The following is a 12,020-nucleotide window of genomic DNA, read 5'->3' on the forward strand; positions in this document are numbered from 1 at the left end:
GGAGGAGGAGGAGGAGGAGAGATGAACCGCTTCCAGCCCGGGGTCGCGCTGCTGCTCTCGCTGCTGTGGGAGGTGAGGTGGGCCGGGGGCGGGGGGAGCGCTGCTCTGCCTGCCCGAGGCGCCTCCGGCAGCCCCCCGGCGGCGGGGGGGTGGTGGTGGCGGCGTGTGGGAAGCGGTGTGACTGAACTTGTTGGGGGGTTCGCGTCCTTGCCGGAACGGGCTTGGCCCCGCCAGCTGCCGGGCGGCGCGCGGTCGGGAGCGCGTGGGAGCGGCGGCGCGGGGCCCTGCTGCCGCGGGAGGCTGCCGGGGTGCGGGCGGTACGGCGGGTGGCAGCGGCCGGGCGGGCCTGCCCTCGAACGCCTTATTGCGGGAGGGGAAAAAGGCTTACCTGTGGCGTGCTGGGGCGGAGTGACGCGGGACCTGTAGGCAGGGGCACGAGCTGTTGGAAGCTGTCCCTTCCTAATGGGCCGGCTGGCTCTCCAAGGGACACGAAACGTGCGCCTGTCCGTAAGGGTCAAATGGAAGGCGCGTCTTTTATTTTAAGTATACTTTCGTGGAGAAAATGTCGATTGCGAGGTCGAGGTGCGGTGGCATCAGCTCAGGAGGAGCCGTGGCGGCACCGAGCAGCGTGGTTAAACTTCTCAGAAAGCCTCGGTAGCGCAGTTTTAGTAGTTACAACGAACAAACAAACAAACAAACAAACAAAATTAGCAGGTTACGTTAATTGGAGGGGGGAATTGTGCCACGCAGTTATGTCACGGGGCTGGAAAACCAGCTCCTATTTTAGCCAGCAGATCCATAGCCGTTTTCTGGTGGCGAGCTGTCTCCTGGTCTGTGGTTTAACCTTGGCGTTGGGGCGGGCTGGGGGCATCGGTGGCCGCCCTGGGACAGGTTCGCGGCGGGCACGCCGCCGTGGGCAGCTCCTGGCAGCAGGCTTGCCAGCACGCTCGAGTCGTCGCCAGGACACAGGCGGTGGCAGCGTGCTGGAGCGATTTCAGAAACGCCCGTGGGCTTGTCTTAGGTACGTCTTTATGTTTATAAAGCCCAGAGGTGGTCTAGCTGAAGGTGTCGGAGGAGTGGAGAGCTGTGTTGCCTCTGTGATGGAGCAGTTTAGACAGAAAATGAATTAATTTTTTTAAAAACCAGCGCACCACTAAACCCGTACATGGAAACCAGAGTGCTGGCTGTGTAATTATTGTTTTCGGTAATGGATATAATTCATGAAAATGGTGTTTACTACATGTTTATGCCACCTACGTAGATGAACGATTTCTGGTATGTTGCCCACTATGTCATCCAGCATCATCCCATTAAAACGCTCAGATCAAAATCACCATTTAATGTAAATGAATGTAACTCTTTTCAAGTTAATTGGGCTGCATCTCGTTTCCCCAGCTGTAAACCTGGCCCAGAGCCTGGCCCACGATTGCTCCTTGACTCTGCAGAAGCTCCTGAGAAAGCACAATGTCGATTAAATGAAACGGGCACCAGCATTTCCCAGAGGGAATTTGTTCATCTGAGAGTGTGAAGGGTTTCGCCCCTCCAGGATCTGTTTGATTAGATGTCTCTGCTCTCTTAACGTGTGTTCCGCTGAAAAAGATCCTGCGAGCCTGAAAAAAGTAATCTGCATAAATCCTCTTTGGATGTAGCCAATGTTGCTGTTATTAAGCTTTTACACTGGTTTTAATTGTGGGGTTTTTTTTTCCTTTTTCTTTTAGTCTAGAATGTTTGTTTTGCCATCTGCTTTTGTGGATTTTTTTTTTTTCTTTTTTTGGAAGTGCTGAGGATACCTTTTTAAATGAGATGCTGTGTAAATAAGAAGCATTACAAATTGTTTTAAGTTGTACTCTACAGGGAAAAAAAAAAGGCCCAGAAACAGAAAGCTGGGGGTTTAAATAACTGAATTGGAGACATCTGGTCATTTAGAAGGTTTTTGGTATTTGAAACTTTTGCTGTCTTCTGCACTAACTTCCATACTGGCTATTATCTGAAATAGCATTGTTACAATTATTTTAAATGTATTTGCAGCTTCAGCATGATCTTAGTATTTAACAGAGTGTGAGCTGAAGAATATATTTTTCATTCAGCATTTTGCAAAAGGCTTTGACTTATCCGAGTAATGGGGAGGGAAAAAAGCCATTTAATCCTTCAGAGCAATTTGCAGTAGTTTACTGATGTTTAAAGTTCTCCTTGGTTAAACTACCCAAAATACTTGTTGCAAGATATTCATGTATTTTCTGTCTGAGTGCATTCAAAAACACTATTTCTGGTTATATTGATGAAAGGAATAAACTCCCTCATAAGTCAACATACATCAGATTCAGGGTGGGTGTCAGTTCGGGTGTGGGGAGTGTTTCTTTGTGGCTTTCAGGTTGAAGCCAGTCGGTAACTGACTGTGCCGTGCTCCCATGAGGAAGGGATGGTTTACTGTTCCTGATGTGAAGGCAGAAGATGCAAGAAGGGGCTGGGAAAGGCACTTGCATCCACTGATGGGTGGTTTCACGAAGGCAACTGAAAGCATTGCTGTTGAAGCAGGATTTACACGTAAGAAATTGCTGGCTCTCAATGCTAGGCTGCCAGTCTTTTCTCTACGAGAGCTTGAGATATACTAATTACAGAAATGCCCAGAGCACTGTGGTGGTAGGAAGGGGGGATTAATTCTGAGTTTTCTTGTTTGACGAGGATTTTCCACCATAACCACAAAGACTTCCCACGATGGGAGAAAAATCTTCAACCCCAGGACCCAGGAAACTCTGCTCTGAGATGACCTTGTTGTTAGAGGAGAAGAGCCAAAGATGCCATGAGTTTTGCTCACAACTTAGTCACAGTTGAACAGTTTAACATGTAAGCTAAAATGAGGAACTTTTAAGGTGGATAACTTGACAGGTAATTTTGGTTCATGCAGAAAGAAATGAACACTGTTGAATCTTCATCCATCTGTCTCTTTCAAATTAATTTGGCTACTTGGAGGTAGCAGTGTGTTATTAACCGCAGTTGCCTGAAACACCCTTTTTTACCAGGAGCCTGGATGTCTGCTAGAGTCATGGTACTGGGGTATATGATTTCAACATTCATGAATAGCCAGTGGTCTCGCTCGCTAGCGTGGCTCGTGGTTCCACTGACAGGACTGTGTTTTGTCTCAGTTTTGTATGAGTAGATGGCTCTCAGTTTTATGGAAGGCTTTGAAGATGTCCTTAAAATGATGTCTGTTTGGGGTGTGTATCAAGATTTTTTGCTTTTATTTCATTAGGCATTCCAAGGGCTTTGACCGTCTGAGCTTAAATGTGACCTTAATGAATAGCGATGTCTTTGGGATGGGGAAAAAATAAAACTAAACAAGCAGCCCCCCTGCCCCCTTGATGATTAAGCAAGCTTATTTTCAGCCTGAATGAGGGCACCAGAGTATCTCCTCTGTGTGGTTTACTTCTCAGACTGAGTGCTTGCTTTCTCTCCTGCAAGCTGAGGAAGAGCTGGGTGGCTGAGGCTCAACTCAAGGATGGGGAGGCTCAACTCAAGGATGGGGAGGCTCAACTCAGCTGTTTAAGCCCAGTAGAGGACCCTGCTTTTGCTGCAGTGGTAATAAAGATGTTTTATTGTTACTGCTGCTGAGTAGCTTGCTAGGTAGCCTCAACTTTCAAAACTGTCAAATAATTCTAGGTGCCTAAGCTTCTGGTTGGCCCATATGGTGTGTCTAGAGGAACCTAGGAGCTAATACTAATATTTAAGTCAAGTTTTTTAGTGCTCTGTATTAAGGTAGGCTGAGGCCTGTGCTAGTTGCTGTAGGTGGTGAGAGATGTGGGTGAGAATCGCACCATGAAGGTTTCCTCATGCTATACAAAATTTAGAACATCACTTTTGGAAATACTAGCATTGATATTTCTACATGCTCAGTTTCTCATTACTAAGAATTATAATGTGGATGCTCATAGAAATACTGATAATTGGATGGTTGGAAAAAAGCAATCAGTGTAGTCCTCTTGTTTAATTTTTCAGATGAAAGGTACTACAAAAGAGTGAAGTGCCTTTTTTTAAAAAGAATGAAAGAATGGACATGTCATATGAACAGCAAAATGTGTTATCTTGAAATAACATTCAAACACTCCCGACAGTCTGTCATACAAGATTTGTTTAAATAAAAGCAAAGTTGGCTAGTGCATCTCAGTTGGGTAACTGCTGTGCGGAGATTTTTAGTATTATTTTTGTAAGTGGACTTCAACAGGACAGATTTTAGCAACTAAGAAACCTAAAATCTTGTCCTTCTTGCAGAGGTTTGTTTGGTTTGGGTTATTTATTTATTTTTTTTTTAATTGTTGTAGGACCGAACACTTTAAGATGGGAAGACCACCAGTCTTAAAGAAAAAAACCCACATTTTGATCATAGTAGGCACAGGTAGAGTTCAAGAAGTTGTGAGGATTATGGGGACCCCGGCCGCAGTTTCTGGCATTTTCTTCTATCTGTTAGTTATCAGGTTTTCCTTTATGTATGTATTATAGGAATGTATGTACCCTTGAAAGTGTGAATGTGCATGCATACCAGGGTTGTTGTCTCTATGGTGCCCCTCTCTGTGGAAGCCCACTGATACTGTCCTATTGATGTTTTAAATCTTGTGGGTGTTGCATCAGTGGGTTGTGGGAGGAATAATCCTGTCCAAACCCATGGGAAAAGTCTATCTGCAAAAATTCTGCAAGGGAGTTGTTAGTGTAGGTGTGTCCACTAACCTCTCCTGCTTGTTAGCTTTAGTTATGTAGGGGCTTAGCAGCTTAAACAATTTTTGGTGGTTTTTTTTTTTTCTTACCCTCTTGCAGCTGGTTGGAAAGCAGCTATTGCATTGCTGAGTGAAGGCAAGAAAGAGCTTACTTATGATTTATAGTTTGGGGATCCAACTGGTGCTGGCAAGTCTTCCCTGCCTCTTGACAGCAGTGAGATGGGCTGCGATTTCCAGGCAGGAGGACTGAGCTTGCACACTTTTCTCACTTTGCTCCTGCTGAGGAGATGGATTCGTGTTCGCTGCGGGAAGGGAATGGTGGCCGAATGCCATTTGCATCCTCTCAGGGGAGGTGCGAATAGCTGTGTCGTGGGTTTTTTGGGGCTTGGGGTTCTTTCTTCATCAGAAACAGCATCTATAAAACCTGTTTGTATTTTTTACAGCAGGCAAAAATGTTTAGCACCTTCCATTATGCTTTCTCTATAAAAGGGAAGTCCTCTGACTCTCTTTTATCTTGGTACTTCCCACTCAGCTAATGCAGGTGTCTGGAAGGGTATGGTAAACTTGACCAAAGCAAGCCTTTAAACTTTGGTTGCTCTTTGAAAATGGATTTAGCAAAAATCAGTGAAAAAATGCTCAATGGAAACTGTTTGGTTTCACGCAAATTTATTTTGGTTTACTCCACTAGGAAGAGGCTTAGGAAAACTGGAATGAGTGTGCCCACATACAGGTTTGCTCTGCTTATCTGTGTAGGCTGAGTTTATAAGCAGGAACAGATTAATGCTTGAGCTTATGCTACAGAATATAAACTAAAAATTTCTTTTTTCTTGCTGAGACAAGGTGGCTACTGGTGTACTTCAAATTTGTTGTGATAAAAAGTAAAATCCATATAAATAAATAAAAAAAATTACAGAAAGCTAGCATTTTTGAATTTTTGAGCCTAATTTTTGAAGATGCTGCATTGCTTTGTATCCTCAGCAATGCAGCTGTTTCCACAGTTTTTGTGTTTTGCTGGCAGCTTTGTTGAAATCCTGTTAGGGTTTATTATGGCAAATACAAACTCACTTCTAACTAGCAAGAGGCAAAGCCTTTCTAAAACAATCTTTTTTTTCTTTGCTCGAATAGTGCCTTTTCGGCAACGAATCTTAGGTCTGTCTGAAGGCTGGCTGGGAACACAGCCTGGGATCTTGGGCATTAAATAGCACTTCCAAGACAAAGGAAAGATAAGGTCTTAAATAGTGGATATTATCACTTTCCTGACATCAGTAAGGTAATACATGAGATGAAATACCATGCCTGGTATTTTGGGGGGGGCATGAGAGGGGAGTCTGGGTTTGTTGAATGCTTTCTTCTTTTTTTTCTTTTTTCTTTTTTTCTTTTTGAGAACAATGTATCTTGACAGGTTTCTCACATATTAAGTGGAAAAGTTTTCACTGCTGAGTTAAAAACGTCTTTATTCTCAAGTGTGTCTTCAGTTTTGTGCTAAATAGGTGTTAACTAAACCCGTGTTTTAAATAACTCAAGTAAAAATCTCTTCCTCTTTCTTAATGACTCAGCTTTCAGTCTGGTAGTTTTTTAGAAGGAAAGGAATTAGCAAGAAGTGGTTTCTAATCTATGTCTCATCCAATGCAGAGGTGGGTTGTTGCTGGCAGGGGTGGTCCCTAACCCCTTGTTCTGCCAGTCACAGAAGGATCGGATCAGCCCACTATGCTATGGATGACTAAGCCACCAAAAAGAGGATGGGGGGAAAAAGTGAGAGGGAATAGTTTTCCATTGGTTCAGTAGAGGTTTGTGCAGTGGTAGCATCATGAAACTTGCTGCAAGGGAGGAGGGGGAATGTATGGCTTGGAGCAGGACTGCCCATTTTGGTAGCATGCTTCTTGTTTCAGTACCTTAGGTGTCACCTAATAGGAATCATAGAATCATTTAAGTTGGAAAAGACCTTGAAGATCATCGAGTCCAACCATAAACCTAACACTGCCAAGTCCACCACTAAATCATGTCCCTAGATAATGCTGTATTTGTACTGGAGTAGAAGGCAATCTTGCAGACCTTTTCCATGCACTGCTAGAACAGGAAACTAGCAGAGTCTGGTTTTTGTTTTCCCCTGAAAGATACTATTAGATAAGACTAACTTTCCCAGATGGTGTCCTATCATTTTCCCACATTGTTTGCCAAGTGTCCATCAGAGCTGAAGTGCTCAACCTGGAGCTAATGACCTCCCCAGCCTTTCGGGTCTGTGGGGTAGGAGGGGGTCATTGCTGGAGCCCGTACCTCTTGGGAAGGTCCACCATCAGCTGCAGCTGGTGCATTGACCATTGTCCTCTAGTTCAGCCGATGGGTAACTGCAAACACAGCAGTCCTCCAGTGCACCCTTCACTCGGTCTCTCTCGTTTGGAGGTCTGAAAGAAAAAAAACTTGGCCTTTCACTGGAAGTGGGTGTGAAGTGATCTGGGCCTTAGGTTCGAGGTTCAGTGTTGGTGGAAAGTGGCTGGTTTTGGAGGGTGCTGAAGCAGGGTGGTGGGAGTGTGCCCTCACTCCAGCCCTGCCTGCATTCGAGTCCTCTGTAAGCAGCTTGTCCTTTCCAGCTGCAGTAGGAATGATTGTGTGCCAGTTGGCTTGGTGTCCCACCTCTGATGTTGATAGGCATCATGCAACTAAATATCTGGCAATAGTTGTGAGGGTGGATCCTTCCTTCTCAGGTCTTGCACTGGTGGAGTTAGAGGTGAGGATCATGGACCTCGAGCGTGCAGCCCGTACCTGTACAAAGCTGTCTTTCCAATACACGAAGTTAAGGCAAATGCATTTAAGGTATTTTTATGCTTTTCTAGTTACATACATTCCAGTCTGTTTGGATCCTTCCTCAGAGGAGGAAGAACTGGAGAATCCTGAAATGAAATTAATATGAGAGGAGTGTGAGCATGTGGGAGGGTGGCAGGGGTCTCACTGATGGCTTACCGAAACCATGGGCAGCATATGTTTCAAGAGCCTTACACTTGATGTGAGAGGAGTATTTTGTTGCACAACTTCATCATCTTCTTGGGGCTCAGTGGCACTGCCACCCAAGGGAGGGTGATGCTTTTGTAGACCTACTCTGCTTAGGTCAGTCTCGCCAGCAGTGTAGTTGCAGTGACAGGCTTATGCTACCATGGGGTTAAGAGCTGGTAGTGTGCCTGTCATCTAGAAGGTTTAGTCTTCAAGAAATTAGGAGCTCTATCAGGGAATGTATACTAGCAAAAAAAAAAAAAGCCAGGCTTGTTTTCAGTTGCTGCAAACTTGGGTTTTATTGCTGGCACAGTTGTGTCTTTCTGCATGCCTGATGGACGTAGATAGGCCAACGAGATTCTCTTGTGCGATCTAGCCTGAGTCTGTATTTCTCCCTTTCTGGACAGGAGATGCTCCTTGCCTAACCAGAGAAGTTTAGTTGTTTATACTGTGCTGGTTTTAGTACAATCCCTTTAAAGTCGACACAACAGATTGATATTAAACTTGTACTGCACAGTGACTCCTAAATAAGCATAGTGATATGGTAACAGACAATGTAAGGATCTCTACCTGGGGAATTGCCCAGGTGTAACTCGGTGTTTCATTTCTCCCAGTTTTATAAAATCTCTCCACTGAAGTGGATAGAAAACCTGTTAACATAGTGAATTCTTTTCTGCTTTCCTCATGATATCTCTGTAAATGTGGAAAGCTAGTACAGGTGCTTCTTGCTGTGGCGGGTGACTGTAAGCGTGCTTCAGCTCTTGATGCAAGAACTGGGCAAGGATGAGTCAAGCAAGTGTTTTCTTTCATTTCTGCTCCTCAGGGGAAAAAAGCATTGCTCATCACTACAGATAATTATCTCCATACTGGTGTGAGATCCACGAATTCACTGCTGGCTCTCTTACAGTGTGAGTTCCCAGCTCAGGGCCCTATTTCCCTGCTGCATTTGCAGCCATGGGTTCAACCCAGTACAGGAAGGGTAATGGGTGTAAAATCCCACCTTCATTTGTTCAAATGCCATTAAGTTTGGCAGGATTTCAGTCCAAAACAGAGGAGGAAACCTTCCTCTCTGAATATGCTGCTTTCAAATGGTCAGCCAGTTGTCTAGCCTAAAAAGTGTGTGGGGGGGAAGAGGTGTGTGAGAGAAGCTTTAAATCTACTTCTGCATGGTTCGCTTTTCTTTTTAAGGCTGACATGAGCTGCTCCTGTCTTGAGTGCTGTCTTGTCTATCCCAAACAAATAACCCTAACGAGAATCATGATTTTCAATGGTTTGAGCAGCAATAGTGCTGAGGATGCCTGCAGGTCCCAAGCTATCAGCAGTGCTGTTGCAACGGGCACTGACGTGTTCAGCGGGGTTTTGCGTGACGGACCCCAATTCTGCTCTGATCTGCTTTTTGACTAAGGCAACTCGCATCTCCCAGCTGTCATACAGAAGTAATAATAGCATACGGGATTGGGTTAAACCTCTTCAGAACTGGGTCATCCTGTAGTTTGAGATAGTGTAAGATAACATTAAGCTGCTTCATTACTTTTTTTTTTCTGTAGCTGAAACGATAGCAGTTTCTGTTCCCAAACTCGTGCATGTGTGTCCCCGCATAAAGCATATTATGCCACGCTAAGGCTGGGGGTTTGCCTGCATATTGCTTGGGATGACCTGTATTTCTAGGGAAAGTAGGGAGCAGAGGAGGTGGCAGTAAGTGCCAAATAATGCCCAAGTGCTACTAGTTGTGTAACCTTGAGAAGAAGCTAAGGCAGATGCCTTTGGATTTGAGTGTCAATTGGAAGAGGTGAATTGAGATAGTTGTTAGTTTGTTCTGTCTTCTGTTCCTTTGGTATTTACAGAACTGGGTCTTTGGGTTTTAGCAGTCTTAATGCTTTGTGTATTGGGTCTGGTTGAGATGGAGTTAATTCTCCCCATAACAGCCCTCATAGTGCTGTGCTCTACATCAGTAGCTAGGAAGGTGTTGATAACACACCGGTGTTTTGGCTACTGCTGAGCAGTGCTCCCACAGCATCAAGGCTGTCTCTCCAACATTTTTGCCCCCCTCAATGGCAGGCTGGGACAGGGCAAGATCTTGGCAGGGGACATAGCCAGGACAGCTGACCTAAACTAACCAAACAGATATTCCATACCATATGACAGCTCAGACATAAAAGCCAAGTAAAGGGAGACGGAAGCGGGGGCATTTTTTTTGTCTTCTGGAGCAACCACTACCCGTACTGAAGCCCTGCTTCCCAGGAAGGGGCCAGACATCGCCTGCTGGTGGGAAGTAGAGAATAACACCATTTGTTTCCCTTTGCTTTCACTTTATTAAACTGTCCTTGACCCATGAGCCCTTTGTTATATTTTCTCCCCCCTGTCCAGCTGAGGAGGGGGAGTGATAGAGCAGCTTTGGTGGGCACCTGGTGTCCGCCAGGGTCAACCCACCACACCTTGTTGTTGAGGGACTTCAGTTTGAGGTTTTCCCATCATGTCAGCAGTGCGCAGCTAGCTGAGCTTAATGTTGAACTCACAGTGTGGTAATGGAAAAGTGTCGCAGGATCTGCAGGTGATCTGTGGATCTTGGAGCTTGTGTTTTCGGAAATCCAGGACTTAAATTGTGCTTCTCGCTTACCACACGTAATGCTTTCGATGCTGACCTCTTAAAGCCCTGGGTGAACATCAGTAAATTGTATCTCGCTACACCCCATATGTGGCAATCATCTGCGTAGATGTCTGCAGTGTTCCTAGAAGGCATTGGATGGGATCCTGAATATGCTGTAGGAGCATTGGGGTATGCCCAAAACTTTCTGGCGGGTGAAACTTCCCAGAGTGGCTATGTTGACCCACGCTGCCAGCTCCCCATGTGTGCACCCATCACAAGGTGCCCTGCGGGAACCCATTTTGGTTGCAGCTTCACCTGGCTTTCCCCATGCACGGAAACTACGGGCATGGCTGTGGCACAAAGCCAAGGGCATTTGGATTAAGCTTGTTTTAATTCTGTAGTAATCTTGACCTCCTATTTTTATTAAAGCCCTAATCCTGGGCCCCATCCAAAGCCCATTAAAAGTCAATGAAGACATCTCGCTTGTTCCTAGCGAGTGCTGGGTCATGCTGCCTGGAGGGCACTGGCTGCCTTTGACTTTGGCATCTCAACCAGCTAGAGGTGCAGGTGATCTCTGCTCCGTGCACCTGCTGGAACAGCGTGGGCAGGGATGCTTGTGTCTTCCCTGGGCCGAAGGCACGCGTTTATACACCGCTGCTTCTGAAAAGCTTGGTTGCCTCAAGTTGGCTCTCACCATCGCTCGTCTGTGCACCTGCGGTAGCCAGCACATGTGCCCACGGTGCTGCTGGTGCAGCTCTCCTTTGGGAAGGAGCTACTTCAGCCGGCTGCGGTCACCCTCCGTGTTGCGTAAGGAGAAGAGCATCATAGTGATTATATAAAAGAGATTATGTAACTGGGTAATTTGGTAATCGCCTCTCCGGTGAATCCTAAGAATAGCTTGCGAATATGCATTTATTTCCATGATAGCCATCCACAGTGATTAAGCTCTGGAAACTGCTGGTGCTGGGCCGTGGCACGGAGTGCAATATTGGCACCTGCTGTGTGTGTGTTTGCACTGAGACTCCCCAGCTCTGTCACCCCTGTGCTGCTTTGGCGAGACACATCAGCTCCTGTTCCCCTTGCCCCATAGCATGGTCTGATGTGCTACGCATGTATGGTGAACGTATAAAACTGCTCTGACTGGAAGTTGTCTTGGCTTTTGATGAACCTGTTGCTAGCTGTTGGTGGCATCCTTATGATGGAGTGCAATGCGTAGGCAGAGCAGATGATGGAGGAGAGAACACGTGTTGCTGCTCCATGAATTGGGGCTGGTTTTGCTTTCTCTTGTGTCCCAGAGTATCTTTTTTCATGCTGAAGTTGCCAGTCCCCTGTGAGGTGTCTGGCGGGTACTGGACAATTTCCAGGGCTGGGCAATTTCCAGGATCCTGGTGAGGAGCAAGGAGATTCCTGGGCTGCTTTGAGATGACTAAGATGACCATGTGTGCTTCAGCCTGGCTCCTACTTGCGTCGCTGCTCGTGGGTTTATCCCTCACTTGCAGAGGGGAAGGTGACTCGCAAAAAAAAATCAGATACAGCCAAAGCCAGCGAGAGCTACCGTAGTGGTAATTGAAATCTTCAGGGAGAAACTGGGGAGGAGATGGGTGCTGTTCCTTGCAGTCACTTAGCCCCGACAAGGTTGTGCCAGGGTGAGCTAAGGATAGCTCAGAAGAAGGCGGGAAGGGGGCGAGAGGCTGGGGGGGGGGGGGGGGAGGGGGGGAAAAGGGGCCCCCGGGGGCCAGGGG

General features: G+C 46.2%; 1 protein-coding gene across 1 annotated transcript in view; it reads left to right on the top strand.

The window, feature by feature from the left end:
* The first annotated feature begins 10 nt into the window (after nucleotides 1-10).
* Nucleotides 11-12,020, top strand: part of VOPP1 (vesicular, overexpressed in cancer, prosurvival protein 1) — a 65,590-nt gene continuing 53,580 nt past the window's right edge. Inside the window, exon 1 of the mRNA XM_010581809.1 lies at nucleotides 11-72. Within this exon, the coding sequence (XP_010580111.1) occupies nucleotides 22-72 (51 nt within the window). The 5' untranslated portion in view covers nucleotides 11-21. The remainder of the gene's footprint in view (nucleotides 73-12,020) is intronic.

Source organism: Haliaeetus leucocephalus, unplaced genomic scaffold (genome assembly GCF_000737465.1).
Source record: "Haliaeetus leucocephalus isolate CR32 unplaced genomic scaffold, Haliaeetus_leucocephalus-4.0 Scaffold808, whole genome shotgun sequence".
NCBI lineage: Eukaryota > Metazoa > Chordata > Aves > Accipitriformes > Accipitridae > Haliaeetus > Haliaeetus leucocephalus.